Here is a 22,505-nt window from a genome sequence, read left to right as displayed (position 1 = left end):
ATTATTTTTGCGTCCGTAATATTACGGCCGCTATATGACGGCACCGCATCCTAGGAAACCAGAGTTTACCGGTTAATTAGTAAATCTACCTAATTTTATGGTATTCAAGGGTGTTGCCAGGTGATGGGCCGTGGGGGGGGGGGGGGGGAGGCATACATTTATTTATAAATGTCGTTCTAGGGAGTTGCTCCCGCACTCCACTTGGCGACGCCGGTTTCGGTGTGATGAGGTAGGAAGTGTCGAGCAATGAGGATTGAGTTAGGGGTTTTATCTCAAGTAAAATAACAGGTATACATACAATTAAAATGTATTCGAGGTGAAATAAACCTACTAACTATATCTAGTAACTCCACAAACAAGGATGGAATGCGTAAAACAATTAAAATTTTTCATTGCAATAACAATATATGTATATCAATTAATATTATAATTTGAGTAAATCAACAATTCCAAGGCACTGCTTAGTTTTTCGTTCAGCGAACTACATATAAGGTACACTTTCATTCTATAAAGATTGTCATAAATTATTAATATAAATAACTAAAATTCAGCGCATCACGACGTTTCAAGCATTTATTTTATAAAAAATAGTATATCTAAGAAAAACGCTAAAGGTAAAATACCTTTTAAATTTAAAATTATGTGATGTCCAATCATTCAGTACAAAATCATCTTTGTATAATCAACAGATTTAATTTATGATCCATTTCGTACCGTGTCAGTGACAAACAACATGAAAGTCGTTAGAGACCTCATACTATTGTTACCGTAACAAGGTATGAAGTAGGTCACAAATTGAATTTTTTGATTGTACATATAAATAAGCGGGGTGTTCACATACAAATAAACTAAAAGTTATTGCTTAACGAATTCACTGCCAGCAACCCGCCAGGCGGGCGCTCAGTCCGTAGTCGTTTTTCGCTACGTACGCATTTTCGCATGTTATCGACTACGCTCGTAGCGCGTAGCACGCGCTGGCACTGAATGTGTTAACTGAGCACAATCATAGTTGAATAATGAGGGTATGAAATATGAGAATTAGGCCTAGATGACGGTAAAAAAACTTCTCTAATAAATCGTAAACCTTAAATAAATACAACAGTGAATCTTAACTTAGTAGTTGCTCAATCGACATACGCATTGTGAGCTTAATATTTGTTATTCAAATTTAAAAGGAATTTTAAAATACAGACGAAAAAATTTGTTTCATCTTCTTAAGGAGGCTCAATTGTAACAGTTACAATTCAATTATTTTATAAAGTAAACAGCTCGGTTAAAAATAGTGCTGTAAATTTCTAAATATTATTTTTTTACTGGTCGAGTTTGATTTGGAACCTTCGATGATTCAAAAGGAATTCTAATGTTTGGAAACTAACATTTTCAATACGTTTATTAATTTATTTCTAAATCCAGTAATAACCACTTGTACAGATTTGTATCAACCAGAACTGTCAATAATTTATTAAAATAAGATACAACTAGTGAACGTTTATATGAATTGATATCGATACAGCTACCGCAAACCCTTTTCCGCACCAATCTACAAGGTTTTCCCGAAAAATCCAAATATATTCCAATTAATCCAGCTTGAGTGATTCAAGTGCAATTTAATTTGAACCTTATTATCGGAATACTAACGTTGAAATTCTATTGACGCGTGTCACGCGTATTTGGTGGAGATGTCGTAATATGCTTGGAAAAGGGTTAAATAGATATCGTAAGATCTTGCAACGTCGATCAGCTTCGAGCCGCCTTACGCGGGCGAGATGAGCGCCACGAGCGCGCGCTTGTAGTCGCCGGACGTCTCGCCCTGCTGTCAGAGGGCGTCACGTTAGCGGACACGGCCATGTTCGACGTGGCGTAGCGGACACGTCAACACGGCCATGTTCGACGTGGCGTAGCGGACACGTCAACACGGTCAGGTTCGACGTGGCGTAGCGGACACGTCAACACGGTCAGGGTCGACGTGGCGTAGCGGATACGTCAACACGGTCAGGTTCGACGTGGCGTAGCGGACACGTCAACACGGTCAAGTTCGACGTGGCGTAGCGGACACGTCAACACGGTCAGGTTCGACGTGGCGTAGCGGACACGTCAACACGGTCAGGTTCGACGTGGCGTAGCGGACACGTCAACACGGTCAGGGTCGACGTGGCGTAGCGGACACGTCAACACGGTCAGGGTCGAGGTGTCGGTGAGAGGAGCAGCCAGGTGCGCATGCGGAAGACGCGGAATATTAGTAATGTGCAAGGTTAAGGGGACCACTGATTAAAAGTCCGCCGGACGGTGTCGGCCTGTCAGTTGTCAACTTTTTGTTCTTACTGACAGGTACCGTCCGGTAGACTGTTAATCAGTGGACCCCTTTAGAGAAGTAGTCATCTGCAGTAATACTTTGCATACTGAAGGCCAAAAAAAATCTATGGATGAATCAACTTTTAGAACACTGATTTCGTGTCCCTAAAAAGAATTGATTTTCAAAAACCATATTGATTTTTTTGCATTTTTGTTTACACGGGCATTATGAGATCAACAATTATGTAATAACACATTAAAAACCAACTTGATCTGATAAAAGTTACATTTTGTACGGTAACGCAGCAGAAAAAAGTTTGCTCCCATACAAAAATAATGTGTACCTAATTTTTGTATGGGAGCAAACTTTTTTAATGTGTTAATTGGATACTTATGGATCTAATAATGCCCGTGTAAACAAAAAAGTAAATAAAGCAATATGATTTAAAAAAAAAAATCTTAGTTAGGGAGTCTATACTGGACACGAAATCAGTGTCCTAAAAGTTAATTCACCCCTATGACTTCTTTTATCGAGCTAGTCGGACCACGCTAAGTTTTCATGGCAAGTGCTACGTCAAGTATGAAGCATATAGAATGTAGGGATGCGTTCTTATTGCCAAGTTTATGCAAAGTTAGCGTGGTTAGATTTTATAGAGCATATCTTTTTTTGCCAAGTTCGCTGTGCATATTAATGCATTTGACTGTACAAAAATATCTAATAAAATATAATATTAATTAGATTTCATTTCTATCAAATATTTTCGTCCAGTTTATACCTGCCGGTTTGTGAATTGACCAGAATAAGTATTGGGTTAATTTAAAATATTTATACTTAATATAATTGAGTATATATATATATATATATATAATATAGTACCTGGGCGACCGAGCTTAGCTCGGTTATAACTATTTATTGTAATATGGTGGTGTATAGGTGATAATCTTAACTACATTTTTTACTAAATTAAACTTGTCTAAAACAATAAAAATTAAAAAAATATATATGAACATATAAAAAAAAAACAAAAGTTAGTCACCGGGCGAGATTCGAACCCGTAACACTCGTTTAGCAGTCCGCGTCTTAACCCGCTGGACCAGACGGACAGTGGCCGGCGACACGAAATTAGCGACCATATTCTGCGTCGAAAAAAAAACGCACGAAAACTCGAAAACACGCGTTTTCCCAAACATAAGACTAATCTAGATCGATTGTATACCCCCAAAAACCCCCATATACCAAATTTCAGCGAAATCGTTAGAGCCGTTTTCGAGATCCCGGAAATATATATATATACAAGAATTGCTCGTTTAAAGGTATAAGATATATGCTTAGACCTCAACTTTTATATATCGTTTTCATTAGTTGTTATAATTCAGAAAATGTTATCGTTTTAACAGTTTATTATATATTAAAACTTACTTTACCTTAAGCCAATTCTTGCATTTAGTAAAACACCTATTCTACATTTATTATGAATTTATGACATATAAAATCTGAGGTCAAAGCAAAACTAATTGTGTTGCATTTAGTAACATAATGCATAGGTATATATTTCTAATAAATTATAATATCCTCACCTCCTAATCCAATCACCAAGTAATTGCATAGAAATGTTAAGAGACAATTGATCATAATAACAACATAAAAGTACTTAACACATCCAACGCTTCTGCCATTAACAAAAATTTCAAAGCCGGATAAAGGAACGAGCAATTTTGTACAACTATTAACACATTCACTGCCGGGAACCCACCTGGTGGGCGTTCGTGAACTTTGTTCAGATGCCGGACAAAAAACGGCGCACTACCCCAGAAACCGGTGGTCTATAGCTGCGTACAAAACAACCCGCTCAGCGGGTTGTCCGGCAACGGGTTGTCCGTTGTCTGAACAAAGTTCACGAGCGCCCACCAGGTGGGTTCCCGGTTTCTGGGGTAGTGCGCCGTTTTTTGTCTGGCAGTGAATGTGTTAATATTCATAATACTGTTAAAAGCATTACTTTCATGCTATTATTGTGTGCTAAAATTGTGCTGTGCTTTATAAACTAGTATTCTCAAGAGGTATAATTAATACTTGTAGAATTCTATGTTTTATAATCTTATGTTTGAAATTACATATGTTAAAGGCACCAGTTATGGGACATTTCAGAGAAAATTTGGAGAATTATGATATTTTCTCGGCACTTGTAAAATTTCTACCACTTTATACGTTAAAAGTTGAATGTCCTATTCATTCTTTATGTTTTCAATGTATTTAATGAAAGATAGTGCAAATGGTTTCAATATTATTACCAAATAAAAACTATGATTTTTGCTCCAGTCATGGGATGCATGGCGCCATTAATTTTAAAATGAAGAAAAATCAATGAAACATCAAACTTAAGCAGCTCTATGGCTCTCGTTTATGGTTAAATGTTGGCTGTGTTTAAAAACTGATGCTAAATACTTATTTTACAGGATTTGTCTATACCATCCCATTACTGGTGTCTGTTCCATTATAGGGGTGTTTACTATAGGTACCAATAGATGCTTAGGTATAGTAGCTGTATTGTATTTTTTTTTAAATAGACATCTAATGGACATAATATTTATGAATTATATGTAATGATACAAATTTATATTTTGACAATTTCAATTCTTATAAACTACATATGTACCTGATACTCATTATTGAATTGTCATAGCTGTAAGTGAGCATGATAGTTTTGTTTCTAGTATTAAGTTTAATGTTTTTTGTACGCCGTTTGGCAAAATATAGTGAAACTTTACATATATAAACTGACCACCAATGTAACTCTACCTATATTTACAAATAAAACACTTACTTACTTACTTACTTACTCGCTATTCTAGCTAGTTTATTTCGGGTAGACGTCAGGCATAGTTTCGCCCGAGCGCCTGCTTACGCGACCGTGTTTGCATTTTTTATGGTGAATTAATTTCCTAAGTTTAGCATCAACCGAAATAGTTCGCCATATAAGCTCATAACATGGTTAGATTGAGCTGTGAGACTTAATTAAAAATAATTATTTGGCAAAAAAAAACATTTTTTCTTCTCTAGTCAGGGGTATTTACTATAGTTGCATTTTGTGCGCTATGCACCGTATTTAATGCAAATGCATATTGATATCACACATTACGTACGTAATAGGTACCTCATTTTGCAATACCTTTTTAATAAATAGTCACTATCATTAAACGTTTTAACGAACTCGTTATGAGTACCTATACACAATGCAGCATTTAAATTAATAGATTTAATCTGTCAAGGTGATTTCCCATTTACTTTTAGACAAATATACTCGAAACTGAACAAAAACCAAACAATTCCACAAGTATCAATCAAGCAACATACCTTAATATCGCTTTCGAGCGTCTTATCGTAGATACGCTCATACTCCTGCTTGATGCTGCCGAGGTCGATCTCGGCGCGGCACGCTATGATGCGCACGAGCGCCGCGTCGTCCGTGCCCGCGCCCTCCACGGCCGCGCGCAGGCGCTGAGCGAACCAAGCGGGCGCGTTCTCCACGCATTCCACTGGAATAGACAAAAACACTCTCACATACCCGGATTTCGCTTTCTAGAGTCTTATCGTAGAGCCTTTCGTATTCCCTCGCGATGGTGGCCAGGTCGATTTCGGAGCGGGACACGATGATGCGGACGAGCGTGCGGTCGTCGGTGCCGAGCCCCTGCATGGCGGCGCGGAGGCGGGTCGCGAACCAGGCGGCCGCGCTCTGGGTGCACTCCACTGGAAGCGGCGGCCGATTATGTTATTAATCGTCGTGATGTGTGAGGAAGACCTTAACCCCCTTATTCATAAACGTGTACTAAAGTTACGATGCCGCTAATCATCGTTTGTCCCTTTCCGACGTATTGGTATGATGGAAAGGGACAAACGATGATTAGTGGCATCGTAACTTTAGTACACGTTTATGAATCCTGGGGGTAAGTGACCGAGCGTGTACACCGTAACTTATTGTCAAATTAAACGTTGTAGTCACAGTAAATTTACTGCCATCTTTCGACACATGCAACGCTATTTGATCCTTATTCTTTCACTGATATGTGTTAAATTTATTAAATAACGTAACAAAGGTTATGGGTACGGAAGGTAGAGGTAAGGAAATAAATCTCCATGTACCATAAAGTGTCATCAAAAAACCTTAAATAGGTGGCGCTACAATACCTAGAATACTTGAACAATAAAATCAAATCATACACACAGCGCACTTCACTCCGTCAATAGCGCCTAGGTTCTTAGCTACTCTAGCCCTACTCTGGAGAGATTTGGAACTATTATTTATAGCTGACAGCTGGACACTTTTGCAACAGTTCTACCATAAGAGATGTCACTCCTCTTAATTCCACACTCCATAGTTATGGGGCCTTCGCTCGAAAAGATGCCGCCACAGCTTTGGCCTATGCTCAATGCCTGAAAGATGGCAGTAATCTTTACTGTGGCTACAAAGTTTACTTTGACAATCAACCTCTATTTCAAATTTAAAGAAAGAATCAAATTTGTCAGTTATAGTATTTGCTATTCGGCGGCTGGCGGCGTCGAAAAGGCAAAGACCGCTACGAGAAATATTATCAGTGGCACTTGAACGGATAACTATTATCTGTGAGATCTAAGTTCACACATTTGACAAATGGAAACCCCCGTAAAACGTAAACGCGCTTGAATCATTGAAATTATAAATAAAATCCCGTAATAATGTGTGGATCTGTCAAGTACTTAAAAACAATATTTCGCTTTTCGTAAAAATAACTTTAACTTATTTTACATTTTTCTAGATCTTAGTCAGTAATTTACGATAATAATTTATCACGCAAACAGTTACCTATTATGTCTTTTCTTTTTTAACAAGTGTTGTGATTGAGTCTGTCATTTCGATTAATATGACATTTTCGTAAGTTGATAAACATCGATTAGGTACATAATAATAAATGAAACATTTAAAACAAAAACAAAATGAGTATAAAATGAAATACGATGTGAAAAAAGTTAATTAATAAAAAAAAACTGAATAAACTTGATTAATTAACCTTAATGATTAATTAACATAAATTTTCCCTACTCTCTCTCTGGGTAATTGTGATCCAACAGTCTTTATAAATGAAAACTTATATCACAACCTCATTTTAGTGTCCCAACATGATAATAATAATGATCTTTACTTTAAATTAATAAAAGAAACTGTATTATTTTATGCAAGTAAAAAAAGTTACACAATTTTGAGAATGTGAGAAAAAACAAAGTAATATTATATATTGAGTGGTGTATTATGTAGTTTTAGGTTTATTGTAATGCACAAACCCCTCAGGTGAAGGGTGAAGGTGAAAGCCTCCTCTAAAGAAATCCATTTTTCTCTGTCCTGAGGTATTTGTGACTTGTGGCTTGTGTGTATTTTTATTATAACATTTCGCATTTTGGATTTTATGGTATCGAGTTCAAAGTATATTTTTGTTAAAATCTACCGACGCCTGGAGGACAGTTCCTAAATAAAATGTAACACTTTGTATTAGTCATCTTTTGTTAGCGATGACGTCATTCGAGGGGTCGGATTCCTCCCCAATATCGTTTGTCCCTGCCTGCCTCATCGTGCGGCCCTGACCTGGATAGTCGTCGGATCGTTTCAGCCTCTATTGCAGCCGCTGCAACGACATCTTTTAGTTACCTGAGATTAGCAATACAACAAAAACAAGAGTAATTAGCTTTTTAGATCTGATCCATACCTAGTGCTTAGACATTTTAAACTTTCGGAGGCCTGTTTCTTGAAAAAGCTTGAAAAATATGCGCAAGTCGTTTTTTGAGTTAAAAAGATACTTCCACTTGTGTTTACAAATTAGACACTTTGAAAGGAGTCGGTTTCTGACAGATTATTTGTATTATTTATAAAAAGCTACTAGAATTGAACTTTTCAAGTATGTTTTGAATGAGGAAAAGAATCAACTTTTTGTCAAATATTGATAGCACCTACTCTACTAATTCAAGTTCAAAAAAATTATAAATTTGGAAAGGCTTTATCTCGGAGACTATTAGATCTACAGAGACAATTCTATTCTCTGAGAAGGTACTGCCAAAAACTAGTCCTTTAGGGTTAAAATCGCCCAAAACGAAAAAAAAAACGATAAACTTGGATTGTTCATTAGGCTCTAACATCATAAACAAGTCTGCAAAAACTGCAGAAGTACCGGATTTGACGCAAACGTTAATGTATAAAGTCTGTATTATAGTTGTAATGCAAGTAGCTTGTCTTAATAATAAACATCAATAATTTAACAGACATTTGCAAACTAATACCTAGAATTCGGGGTCAATTGAGGCCTTCCCACAACCGCCGTTGCGTCAGACGGAGACCGCGCTCTCACAAGTAAAGAACGCGGGAGCAATTGACTTCAATCATTTTGTCGTTCAAATCTCAAAAGCGTATATGAATGGGACTTCTCATTTTTGATCCACTGAGAAATAGAGTGCAGAGTCGTATAAATAGTGAGAATTCTAGGGTCTCAAATGTCTCTATGAATCAGGACTGAGTCAATTTACATATATTAGGAGACTAACATAATAGGCAGAACTTTAGTGTAGTTAAACGGAAGTGGAACAGTTTTTAGATGCAAACATAACCTATCTATAATATATATATATATATATATATACAATCATGTCGACAAGAGATAAACGATCACGTAGATTAATACTCGATAAAAGCCATAGCTAAATCCGAGTTTGAATTTAAGGGAAACATACATCTTGTAAAAAGAATACTGACCGATAGCGCTGAGAGCGTCCTTGAGTTCGCCCCCGATCTCGGCCTTGATGGCCTGCTCGATAGTGCGGCCCGCGATGTCCTTGTACGCCTCGAAGATGGCGCGCAGCTGCGCGAAGCTCTCGTGGGCGAGGATCTGAAATACCAGGGTATTGGGAATAATGTTTTTCTTTATGTCTTGTCAGAAAAAATTGAACTATTACGCGAATTTTCAACTTTGACAAGAGTTCCACAGGACCTCAGTGAACTTGATGCACCTATTGGTCCTATTTTTTAGGTAAAGATGTGTCAAAATATTGTATCAGACAGTAGATTTTTCAGTTCTACAGTTCGCGTTCAAAAGTATCTGCAACTGTCTAATTGTTCTAGGTAGAGAAAAATACCTTTTTTAGGGTTCCGTAGTCAACTAGGAACCCTTATAGTTTGCTCCGTGGTCGTTAGTGCTAGAAAGCTGAAATTTGGCATGGATATATAAATCAATAAAGCCGAGAAAGTCGTACAATAAAATCTAAAAATTTTTTTTTTTTACGGTACCTCCCCTACACGTAAATTGGGGGTGAACTTTTTTTTTTGCTTCAACCCTACAGTGTGGGGTATCGTTGGAAAGGTATTTCAAAACTAATAGGGGTTTTCAACTAACATGTTTTGATAAAGTAAATATATTCGGAGATAATTGCTCCGAAAGAAAGAAAAAATGTGTCCCCCCCCTCTAACTTTTGAACTATAGGTCCAAAAAATATGAAAAAAATCGTGGAAGTAGAGCTTAAGAAAGACATTAAATGAAAACTATAGCGGACATGATCAGTTTAGCTGTTTTTGAGTTATCGCAAAAAGTTTTTCCATTCATAGTAAAAAGACTTACTTTAATTAGGTACTGATGATTATGCAAATTTGCCTATTTGTTTAACTCGCGTGAAAGGTACCGTTTCATCCCTTGGTTAACAATTTACTATACTTTAAGCTCCAGTTTAGCTTATAGTGACGGAAGAGTAACTACGGAACCCTACACTGAGCGTGGCCCGACATGCTCTTGGCCGATTTTTGTTATTAGAAATGATACTTTACACGCGTAATTTGTTCCGCTGCTTTTGATGCTGTCTGTACTTAATGCCTTTACATAAAAGTCACTTCATGTTTTTTCAAATTGCGGGGATCTTTCTCTTTTACACTCACTAAGACGTAATTAGAGTGACAAAAAAAAATGCCCGCAATTGCCGAACTTTGATTTTTGCGGTTCTAGCCTAGTTCTTTAGATAGGTATACAATTTGGCAATTCCCATACCTTATTAAAGATCTCCTCATTAGTACCAGTCTATCAGTACCCCACTTCGCTTCTGCAGCACCGTATAACTTCTGACTTAGCCGAAGCCGAGATCAATGTTCACCTACAGTCTACTCTAACACATACAACATAAGGATCAAATTACCTTGTTGAAGATCTCCTCGTCAGTACCCCACTTGGCTTCTCCGGCATCGAACAGTTCTTGCGCCGACGCCTGAGCTCTTGCGAGGTCAACGCCCGCTTCCTCGTCGCGCGCGCCCTGGTGAGCAGACTGACTTAACGCGTAGAAGATAAGGTTCGTATTGCCTTGGCGGGCACAGCGGTGTACCGGATTCTGTTATTGAGAGAGCTGAGGCGGGGTTAGAAATGTATGGAATAGAATTAATTTAGGGTATTTCAAGGTTCCTTAGAGTAACTTCTAAAAATTAGAAGTGAGGCGGAACTTGTCGTTAGCAACTTATATATTTAAAGTATGGCGGGGGGTCGTGCAAAATCCGGAAGTGCTGGGTGCCTTGGGGCTGGTGGTGCCGCGCGGGCCGTGCCGCCGCGCGCCGCGCCTGCTGGCGCGCCCCACCGCGCGAACTAACTTACTCGCTAGAGCACCGTTGGTCACCGCAATCAATATTTTAAATAAGATCTCGACTGAAATAGATTTGTTTAGCTTTTCTCTTACTGAGTTCACAGAGGTCACTTACAAACAATTATGCTATCCGTAATTTATAGATATTATTAATTATTTTGAACTTACATTGCTAATTATATTAATTACATTTTTATATTTTTATTTATTATAAGAAATTATTATGGAATTGCTATTGAATTAATTTCGGGTGTTAAATTGTTTACTGAATGTTTTTAAATGACTAGTATGTAAGCACTTTGGTACAATACTGTAATGCTTATGTATGCTGAAATAAAACAAATAAAAAATAAAAACTTACAAGTACCCTGTTGCCATTGCCACAATCAAAGAGTAAAGACTAATACTGACAAAATCTAAAAGTTTCAATTGACATTTATATTAATTCTTATAGAACAAAATCATTATTCAGGGTTGTCTTGGACGGCTTTTTCTTAATTTCAATAAATTTGCTGATGTTTTCTTTTATCTGTGTCTCTGACTGAAGCTTGATCAGAATTGCTTGAAGAGAATATTATATTGATAACACTTGTTCTAATATTAAACGTCATCGTATTTTAGCGCATTGCATTATATAAAAACCTCTCGATAGTAGGCACCCACAATTGTACTATAAAATAAATGTTGCTCATATCAAAGTAATAGTACGGTCGCCAAATCTCAAAAGCCCTCTAGAAACACGATTTAATTGACTCGGCTCGGCCTTACCCACAACCGGTATCAATGTGTTCGGACAGTTCTCCTGATCACCGTACATGCGGTAGTAAAGCGGAAAAATGGTGGAGGGGATAGTAATGACGTCACAAAGATGGCGGCCGGACCTATTCTTTTTGGCGGTGTATCTCGAAAACCACTTAACCGATTTTAATCATCGAGGTGTCAAATAATAGCTTATATTATGGAGATTATTTCCTTTTGTACAAACATTTACGTGAAACCTATAGGAAAAAAAATAATCACAAAAAACAGTTTTTTTATAAAATTATTTTTTTTTATTTTGTAAAAATCTCCGTAAATATTAGCATTTCGCAAATTTTGTTTCATATAAAACATATTGCTTCATTATCAAGGAATATAATGAGCCTTAAAACATACAGATCGAGTAATAAACAATGAAGCTACACTCATTTATTTGCGCATGGGTAACGATAACTGGCTTTTACCGGTCGAAACTGTGGTGACTGTTACGATACGTATTGAATGGAATTTATAGAGTATCGGTTTTAATTACTGAAATTATAATGACAATTATAAAAACCAGACACAATAATGTTACCTTACTTTGACGTTTAGTCTCTTTTTTCGTCTTAATCATAGGTAGGTACATATTTCTTTTTACTTAAAAATTGTATACAGAGTGAACTTTTAACCACCAGTTATACTCTGCGCAGCGACTTTATAGGTCATACTGAACAACTTTTACTATTAGTAGTCCCCAAGCCGCTCCGAGGCCAGATTTAATTGACTCAGCTCGGCCTTACCCACAACCGGTATCAATGTGTTCGGGCGTATCTCCTGATCACCGTACATGCGGTAGTAAAGCGGAAAAATGGTGGGAGGGGATAGTAATGACGTCACAAAGATGGCGTCCGGACCTATTCTTTTTGGCGGTGTATCTCGAAAACCACTTAACCGATTGTATTCATCGAGGTGTCAACTAATAGCTTATATTATGGAGATTATTTCCTTTTTACAAACATTTACGTGAAACCTATAGGAAAATAATAATCACAAAAAAACATTTTTTTTTATACATTTGGTTGGTAGGTTTGTCTTATGTTTTAAAGCAGTAAAATCTTTCAAGTCGAAACACAGTATAAATATACATTTTGTTGTCTAATCTAAAAGTATGATGTTCATTGTTTAAGACTGATTAGTGATTACTGAATTAAATAACATGCTATTTGTTATTTTTGTTTTATTTTTTAAATCAGGTATTAATTTATTCACTATGTATCACTATACAGGCAAAATGTGTATCATAGTTGGTCTGTAAGTACTTACTACTTGTGTCGAATATAGGTATAAGATGAAATTTTAACCACCAGCCATACTCTGCGCAGTGACTTTACAGGTCATACTGAACAACTTTTATTATGGGACCAATGCCGAATCACGCAAGAAAATTTGGATCTGGAATGACACCCACTGGCTGCGCCCTACCACACAAAGCGAGATGACATTCACAATGCCCATACCTCTCTTTTGGACGTAGTTTAAGGACGTACCCGGGTCCATGACGCATGCTCGCCACACCGCTGCTTAAAATAAGCTGACGCACCGTAAATTGAACTGCGTAAAAATCGCAAAAAATATTACACGGAGATCTTATGGCAGACACCGTACCGGTGACGTAAAAGACGCAACTGTTTTGCGAACAAAAAAGATTCGCGTGAAGCACGTCACTGCGATTCCGTACCGTCACCGTTTTTTAAACAGCGGTGTGGGGAGCATGCGTCAAAAACGGTACGCATACGACGCGTCACTGCGATTCCGTATCGTGACCGTTTTTTAAGCTGCGGTCTGGTCGCACCTTGTATTGTATTGTATTGTATTCGGGCGATTTTTCCGCAACTCGACGACTTGCGCCTATTTTGCGTGATATGTTGGGGGTGGGCTAGTCCTGCCAGCCCAGCTCCTCGAGGAATCCTATCAAACCTTTGATGTTGAGTAGGACCTCGGGGAGGTCTCTCGGAGATCCGAGATGTTTAGCCCTGTATGGAGTCACTCCGCTGCATTCCAGCACCACGTGAGAGGCTGTTTCTTCTGTCTCCATGCAACCTCGGCACAGGGGACTGTCTGTGACACCTGTTGTGAAAAGATATTTGTTAAATAGTCCATGACCTGTTATGACACTGGTTACCATACTCAGTCGGACCTTCCCTAGTTGCAGGAGCGCCCTTGTGAGTTTTCCGTTGATGCCAGGCATGGCTTCTTTTGCCTGTCTGCATCCAGTCTGGTTCAGCCAGTGTTCTGTGTGTAGTTTCCCTGTACGTGCCAGCAGCATTGAGCGTACCTTGCTAAATGGTATCGGAAGAATCGGTTCCGGACCAATCGCCCCCGCATTCGATCCTTGCCTGGCAAGCTCGTCCGCAGCATCGTTACCTCGGGATCCACTGTGTCCCTTGATCCATTGTAGGGTGATCTTGTTATTATAACATACCTCCATTAGTCGTTCGTGGCATTCGTGTATAAGTTTGGATGTAACTATATGGCTATTTAGAGCCATTAAGACTGCTCTACTGTCGGAGAGTATGCGGATGGAGGATCCTACTACCTTCCTTGCAGTGATGGCAGCCGCCGCGTTTATGATGCCCATGCACTCAGCTTGGAATATCGAGTTATGGGCTCCTAGCGGAGTGGTGATCGACATGTTCAGGTCTTCTGAGAAGGTTCCAGAGCCCGATCCGCTGTCTGTTTTGGACCCATCAGTGAAGATTCTCAGCTCCCGGGGATTGAGTCCTTCATGATTGTCGTCCTCATATAACTGTATTTTGTACCTTTTATCGAAGATAGCTTGTTTGTGAATCCGGTCCGTGCCTGACCTAAGCACTGGAAATTCGTCATACACCTTTTCCAGGCATTTTGTGTGAAGAGCTCCTGTGATGTTAGACCATATCTTGAGGGTTCGCAACCTTACCGCTGAGAGACTGGCCTCTTGCTGTATGTGTAGGTGCAGCGGTGGAAGGTTTAGCATGACCTCCATGGCTGCAGTCGGGGTAGACCTCGTGTAGCCAGTGGTGGCCGCGCATGCGAGCCTTTGAAGTCTTTGTAGTTTGTCTCGTACGTTGCCTAGGTTTGTTCTTGGCCACCAAACCAGAGCACCGTAACAGAGTAAGGGGCGGATTATCGTCTTATAGAGCCAGAGGGTAATTTTCGGGTTGAGTCCCCACCTCTTACCAATCATCCTTCTGCACTGCCAGAAGACAACTCCCGCCTTGTCTATCCGTTTGTTGATGTGGTTGTTCCAATTGAGTTTATTGTCGAGAGTTAGTCCTAAGTACTTAACTTCATCGGACAGCTGTAGCTCAGTTTGGAAAAGTGTTGGTCTGGTAAAGTTGGTCGCACCTTTATATGGGACAGTCAAAATTTTTTTCGCGATTTCGGAATTGGTCCCATAGTAAAAGTTGTTAAGTATGACCTATAAAGTCGCTGCGCAGAGTATGACTGGTGGTTAAAAGTTCACCCTGTATAAAATTTTTAAGTAAAAAGAAATATGTACCTACCTATGATTAAGACGAAAAAAGAGACTAAACGTCGAAGTAAGGTAACATTATTGAGTCTGGTTTTTATAATTTTAATTATAATTTCAGTAATTAAAACCGATACTCTATAAATTCCATTCAATACGTATCGTAACAGTCACCACAGTTTCGACCGGTAAAAGCCAGTTATCGTTACCCATGCGCAAATAAATGAGTGTAGCTTCATTGTTTATTACTCGATCTGTATGTTTTAAGGCTCAATATATTCCTTGATAATGGAGCAATATGTTTTATATTAAACAAAATTTGCGAAATGCTAGTATTTACGGAGATTTTTACAAAATAAAAAAAAATAATTTTATAAAAAAACTGTTTTTTGTGATTATTTTTTTTCCTTTAGGTTTCACGTAAATGTTTGTAGAAAAGGAAATAATCTCCATAATATAAGCTATTATTTGACACCTCGATGATTAAAATCGGTTAAGTGGTTTTCGAGATACACCGCCAAAAAGAATAGGTCCGGCCGCCATCTTTGTGACGTCATTACTATCCCCTCCACCATTTTTCCGCTTTACTACCGCATGTACGGTGATCAGGAGAACTGTCCGAACACATTGATACCGGTTGTGGGTAAGGCCGAGCTGAGTCAATTAAATCTGGCCTCGGAGCGGCTTGGCGACCGTACTATAATTATTGATGTAAAAAAAAATATTGTAAAAAAATCATTTTCAGCGTTATCGCGTCTGTTTTGTAATTTATAACTTTAATTAATTTTGTATTTTTCTGCGTGTAGTTAATTTGTATTTATATTGATTATGACCATACTGAAATCAAAATAGCACACGGCTCTCTCAATACTTTCTTAACAAACATAGGAAAGCACCATTATCCGTTTCCGAGGCCCGCCAAGGCCGCATGAGGTTGCAAAAGCGACAGAAAAGATTGATGGTGCCTGGCGTGTTTATGTTATTCGTCTGACACACCAAAATATATAGGTGCCCACAAAAATCCATTCCATACAATACAACCATATGGATATACAAATTTATTTACAAGGTCCTTCCAATCTTTGCATCCTTAATTTCGAGAAAAGCGGTTATGTACTTTCCAATTTTGACGTGTTGCAACGCAAAGCGTATGGAATAGACTTTGTCCACTCGAGAGCAATGAAAGTGGGTATTTTTTCGGAAATTGATCCGTTTTCATTGCTTTGAGTGTAATAAAATGTATCACGGGCGTGAACACTACGCCCTTTCCGAGAACCTCCCGCAAATTAATGAAGCGAGGTGGTAGCGTGTGAACTAAATCAAAATTAAATCGGAAGGCATAACTATACGTAATATTTTTCAGACTCGATGGGTAGAGTGACAGGTGTCACCTCCATATAATTTATTACCTAAAAACACAAAATCTCGCAAAATTGTACTGAGTTGACATCTGTTAGGCTACCCGTCGAGTTTGAAAAATACAATACATACCTACGCCTTTACGTAGATTGAGATTAATTATACTCGTATATTTATTATCATATAGGGGTTTCTTTCATGATAATGAGGGCCCTTTTTTAATAAAATTTATCTGGACAATTAAGTTCAATAAGCCCTCTATACTATTTTAAAGATGAATCAATTTCGTCATGTATTTTATTAAGGTGTTTTGTATAACACTGCCCCACCACACGCACAACACCCGTAGATAAATGGCATTTGAAAACTCATTCAATTGTGTACCATATTATCGCGTAATAAAATCAAATTTCGAACTGATTTTTTAATGTTAAGTAACATGGTTGTTATGCGTAGTGGGACAAAACAAAACAGAAGTTAAAAACAAAAATCAAACATATTGGCTAACGGAAGTGAGTCCAAGTCTATATACAGCATAAATGTTAATCGCTGTATGTTTATTGTTTGCAGTGTAGGCACCGAACTACATTTTCTTCATTAGCGAGACTGCCATCAACACCTAACCTTGCTGGTATTAAATGATTAATTAGTAAATTAGTTTTGTGCATTAGAATTATACTAGCACTATCAATATTGTAAAATAATGGCTGAGGGCTTGGTCACATTAAAATAGACTCCAATTACCTCGCCTATTTTAAGTAATTAAGGTTAATTTCAGTTTGACTTTTAAGCGGGTCATACACACACTAAAATAGGTTGTCCCCGCTGTTTGCGAAAGTTGTCTGCTTGTGACTTATATAGGTAATAAAACTTGAAAAATCTGATAATGTTTACCTATATCAAAATCACCGGCATTCTTACACAAACTTACGGGAACAGAAATGACATAATAGAGCCTAAATTTGGATATGACCTGTGTACTCATCGTGTTTGAAAAGTACTATTGGCGTCACACAACACTGGCGACATCTAGAACAATGTTAGTGTGCAAAGAAACAACGGCACAGAAGCGATTACTACTATCGGTTAACTGTTACAATGGTTATTGACATTGACATGCGTTCCCGGTTATGTAGGTGATTGAATACATGTTATATTATAGCTATAATTACTGCTAATGGATTATGTTCTCTACTTATACTGATGACATTGATATTTTTTTATTTAATCTAACATCCGCAACACACTTGGTTTGTATTTAAGCAAATATAGCTGTCATTTCCGTTTGCGATTAAAAAGGAGATGAAAGAGAAACACAAATATTTGGGCAAATATGGAAATGTGCGTTGCGACAGTACCTAATGGCATACATTATTCGTGTATGCAGATGCTTTTCAAGGGTAATTTCAAAATGTTCTGTCTGTTTCCGAGGTTTAAATATTAATTTGTTGATGTTCAATACTTTACTAGGATATTTTTGAGTTACCAACAGGCTATAAACAAATGTAAATGTATGCAAAAAATTGGGCTACTTGACGGTATGCTGTGTACACATCACCATCTCTGGAAATGTTGCGGTCTTCCTAGGCAGTTTGACACTATACACAGGGCTATAACCGCGAGCTACTTCGTTTGTATATTTGCCTCTATTGCTATATCCGAGAGTGATAGAGAGGTAGATAACGAAAGTTCGATTTTCGATATTTGCGATAGGCCAACGTCAACCGGGGACCAGGTGTGGATAGCCCTTGAGTGTGAGTGATGTTATGGGGTTCAAGTGAGAGCATGTACATACGGTCACGATGAGAGTGAGCAGTCGACGGAAGTCTCCAGAAGTCTCGGAGCACATGTGCTCGGCCAGCGGGCGGTTGTACACTGGAATACATGTTTCAGTTAGCGATTTATATGGTAAGGTTAGGCTAGCCAGGAGACAAAACAGTAACAGACTGAATGAAAAATTTGACTAACTTGCTTATATCATCCGGTATATCCGGCCAGGAAAAATCCATTGATTAGATGATTATCTATCATTGACTATTATCCACAGTGACACCTGCACACAATAGGGCCAGTAAACAATCGTGTTTCTCTTATATTTTTTTGTTTCCGATCGTATTTATAACACATGCAATAAAATAACACAAATAAAATGGAAACGGCTACACAGCCAGACACCGTATGATTTTCATAATAACTATACTAAATAATAATGTTCAATTTAGCTAACAGTGAAAGCGAATAAATTGTCCAAATGAGGGCGTGGCATCACGACAGCCTATCGACGTGATGGGTTTGTCATATAAATTAATAGAAGACGCAGCTTTTAGCGAATTTGTCTAATAGCCGTCAACAACATGGTTATATTTTACGGTTTTGTTCTACCCTTACAAGTTAATTAGAAGAATGATTCTCTAGCCATACCTAAAGAAGGGGATGTAGTTGAATTGAAACTTGAAAAACTTGCCAATCACATAAGTCACATTGTTCGTATAATGGGGCAGAAATTCTAATAAGTTACTGGTTACTGCCCAGCAACTGCGATTATAGAATACGCATTACAGAATATACGAAGCACATTACAGCATGAAACATCTCCCTCTGTGAATACGTACCGAGCTTTACGCGCGATATTTTCCTCGCGAGGCGTCTCGTTATGTTTTGACTCTTCGCGTTGGGCTTCTTTCGGCTTAAATAATGACACATAGTAGATACTCACGTCTCTCATAAGCGTCGACAATCTCAGCGATCTCCTTCTTAGTCCTAGTACACAGGATCTCCACCAGGGTGTTCTCATCGGTGCCCATGCCCTCCATGCAGTTGTGCAGTTCCTTGCATAGGTACTCTGCTGGCGGCCGCATCAGGGCGACGATCACGTCTTCGAAGTGACCGCCCAGTTCGGATTTTAGGTCTTCGATGATGTCCTGTTGAAGATTGCATGTTATTGCGAGAACAGTATGCACAGTCAATCCCAGTAATCGCTTCAAAGTCATACATCTATGTACATAAATTTTCGGTCGACCTAGGTACCTACAGCCCGCAGTAGTAGGTATAGGTACTAGGTACACATATGTACTACAACGAGCTCAAAATGTAAAGACGAAACAAATCGTCCGATAGCTTCTATCGTTAACAGGCGTACAGAAAGAAATCGTATGCCTGTAGAGACTGTAAAATAAATGTTTCTGCAATAAGGTTTACACGTGGCCATTATGGTGTATTATCGCATCGCATACTATACTACTATTACTACTGTATATATTACTGCAGTGCGCTATCGATTTTTTACAACATCAACATTACTTTTTGTAGGTATAGAATTTGCATGGCGTCCCTTGCTTTTGCGTGTACAGGTACTAATGATTAGCACTCTGTACTTATTAACAGAATAAAACACGCAAAAAGGCACCATTATTTCGGCCAACAACCTTCGAGTCTTCGAGGTTTTTTAGCATCACGTCTACAATTTGTTTAGAACCGTCGAGTCATTAGGCACTCCCCTGGTACCCCACATAATGGAGCCCTATTACCATCGCCGTAAGAATCATACTCAAGGTCGCAGCCGGATGCCCTTTGTGTGAATCATAATTACTACTCAGCATTACATTGGATGACCTAACTACGTAGAACTGTGGCCTAGTTCATATTTTGTTTACCCAACTTGCCTAAGTGTGTGTCTAGGCCAGAGTTCATTGATCTAGGTCTAGGCGGTCAAGGCGGTCTAAACAAAACAGCACTTCGTTATTTGTATCGATGTTCCAGTAAATATATCTATGTCCAACCTCTAGGTAAATTTTAGGCATACAGGTAAGTACAGGTATGTTATGTGCTTATTGTACCTATTTGCAAATTACGATTTTATGGTTGAGAGTAAAGAAAGGAATTCAATTGACGACATTTTTTGCATAGTCTTTAATCATGATTCTGTCTGACGCCTCTCAATGAATCATGGTCATTGCAAGGCAGAACAGGTACTTATAAGTAGTATGTTATGTACATAATGTGATGAGTGATGACGATCAGATTACAATCTAAGGTATTTACCTGCCTATTTTAATTAGCTATAAGGTGATCATGTTTGAACAAAACTTACAAAGAACTACAACAAAGGAAATGAGTAAACACGTAATGCATGGTACGAGTATATAATTATAATTCATGGTTACCTTTTCTTTGAACCTTTTGAAGCAACCTTGGAATCCGACTATACTTTTTAACATTATATATTTGATAATAGAATATTTTTGTATCATTCACGTAAAAGGTACAGTCAAGATTTAATTTGTGACCCATTTTGTACCTTGTCACAGTGACAATAGTACGAGATCTCTAGCAACTTTCATCTTCAAAGCTTCTGCAAGCTTCAAATCTTCAACCATACAGTAAAACTTTTCCTCTCAGTACATTTTATACATTAATAATACTAATAATAATAACTTTTGAAGATTAAGCGCCAGTTACACCCTCAACTAAAGACTGATACCTAAGTAATAACCATAATAACAACAACATCTATTAACATGACCCATCCCATAATAACAACTGAGACAGTGAAGTGCAACTGGTCCTAAAAAAGACGAGATAGGTGTCAGTAAATGTCTTTAAGCATCATAAAATTCCTTACCCTTCCATACTCATGGGTGAATGCCTGGGCAATCGCTTGCCGCTGGGCATTCGAGCGAGAGCACAGGATGTCAATGATGGTCTGCTCATCGGTGCCGAAGCCCTTCATGGCTGCACGCAGTGTGGCAGCATCTTCTGCTGCATTGAAGTTGGCTACGCCCACCACAGTTGGTTCACGCTAGGAGTTTGGTAAGGATGAAAGATCTATTAGTACCATGTTTTCATCATATTTTTAGTAATTTTAGCAAATATAGGCGGCCATTTTTAGATGAAGGAAAAATATACAATGCAATCAATGCAAAGAAAAGGAGAGATAAGTACCTCTTTCGTATGAGTTTATCATTAGGATTTTAGGTATATGAAGAATTTAAGCGATTAGACTGCCAATGAGTGTTTCTGCTTATTAATTTCTCAGCATCAACTGTTTAATCTATTTGAGTAGGTCGAGGAAGAGGAGGTAGGTCATTCTTTTTTTTTTTATACTACGTCGGTGGCAAACAAGCATACGGCCTGCCTGATGGTAAGCAGTATCCGTAGCCTATGTACGCATGCAACTCCAGAGGAGTTACATGCGCGTTGCCGACCCTAACCCCCTACCCTCGTTGAGCTCTAAGGGAATAGATACTACATACACCTTCACCTTTTACTTTTACTTCCCATACCATACATGCCAGGGAAGGTTTTACAGGGCATACGACCATACGTAAATAGATTAAAACGACAGCAGCTGTATTGGGATTTGGAATGGAATGCGTAAAAGTAAAGTCGGAAGTTAGCCACGATTTACCGTCCAAAAAAGAAAGCCGGTTTGTCGTCCCATTTGGCCACTTCTTGATTTATTCATATTATAACTAGCGTAGTAAAGCCTAAAATAGTTTCTCATCGCCCGCATTAATAATGTATAGATAATTGATTATGATTATGGCAGGTTGTTTAATGTTTACAAATCATTACAACTTTGTATAGAGGATCAAGGACTTCCCGCCCCTATTTGTAATGACGTCAACCGCCCTACAGCTGCCCTTCTAGCAATTTAATGCGAATACTTACATGATGAGACATTCTGGCGTCAGGCGGAAGTCACTATTATATAGAACAAGAAGTATCTCGCTATTTGTGTTAGTGGGACACAACACTTGTGGCACGTCTGATTATTATTGTTGAACAAACACTGTACTTTGAGTAACACAACACGATATAGCACTTCTGGTAAACAAACGTAAATACTTCTATTGGAAACTACTCAGCACCGCGGACACGTGCGCAAATTGTGACGTCCAATTTCAAACTGATTGAAATGAATGAAATGAACGATAAGATTTAAGAATGATTTGATTGAATGAAATAGAAGGA

General features: G+C 38.3%; 1 protein-coding gene across 6 annotated transcripts; it reads right to left on the bottom strand.

Annotated features, from left to right (window-relative positions):
• Positions 1-291: 291 nt before the first annotated feature.
• Positions 292-22,438, bottom strand: LOC133524608 (annexin B10). Of its 6 annotated transcripts, none has more exons than XM_061860733.1 (8): positions 22,203-22,438; positions 21,154-21,330; positions 19,249-19,453; positions 18,328-18,407; positions 10,487-10,612; positions 9,063-9,195; positions 5,645-5,826; positions 292-1,813 (listed from the first exon to the last, which is right to left on the bottom strand). In XM_061860733.1, the coding sequence occupies exons 1-8, from the start codon at positions 22,212-22,214 to the stop codon at positions 1,754-1,756; spliced, it is 975 nt and encodes a 324-aa protein (XP_061716717.1). In that variant the 5' UTR covers positions 22,215-22,438; the 3' UTR covers positions 292-1,753. The 6 variants fall into 6 exon arrangements, with proteins under 6 accessions (XP_061716717.1, XP_061716719.1, XP_061716723.1 ...); XM_061860735.1 differs by having other exon boundaries at positions 292-1,810; positions 22,203-22,437; XM_061860739.1 differs by having other exon boundaries at positions 292-1,810; positions 10,487-10,600; positions 22,203-22,436.
• Positions 22,439-22,505: the final 67 nt, after the last annotated feature.

The sequence above is a fragment of the Cydia pomonella genome, chromosome 13, assembly GCF_033807575.1.
Source record: "Cydia pomonella isolate Wapato2018A chromosome 13, ilCydPomo1, whole genome shotgun sequence".
In the NCBI taxonomy this organism is placed as follows: Eukaryota; Metazoa; Arthropoda; class Insecta; order Lepidoptera; family Tortricidae; genus Cydia; species Cydia pomonella.
The sequence above is the reverse complement of the archived record's forward strand: the minus strand, read 5'-3'. Positions and strand labels throughout refer to the sequence as shown.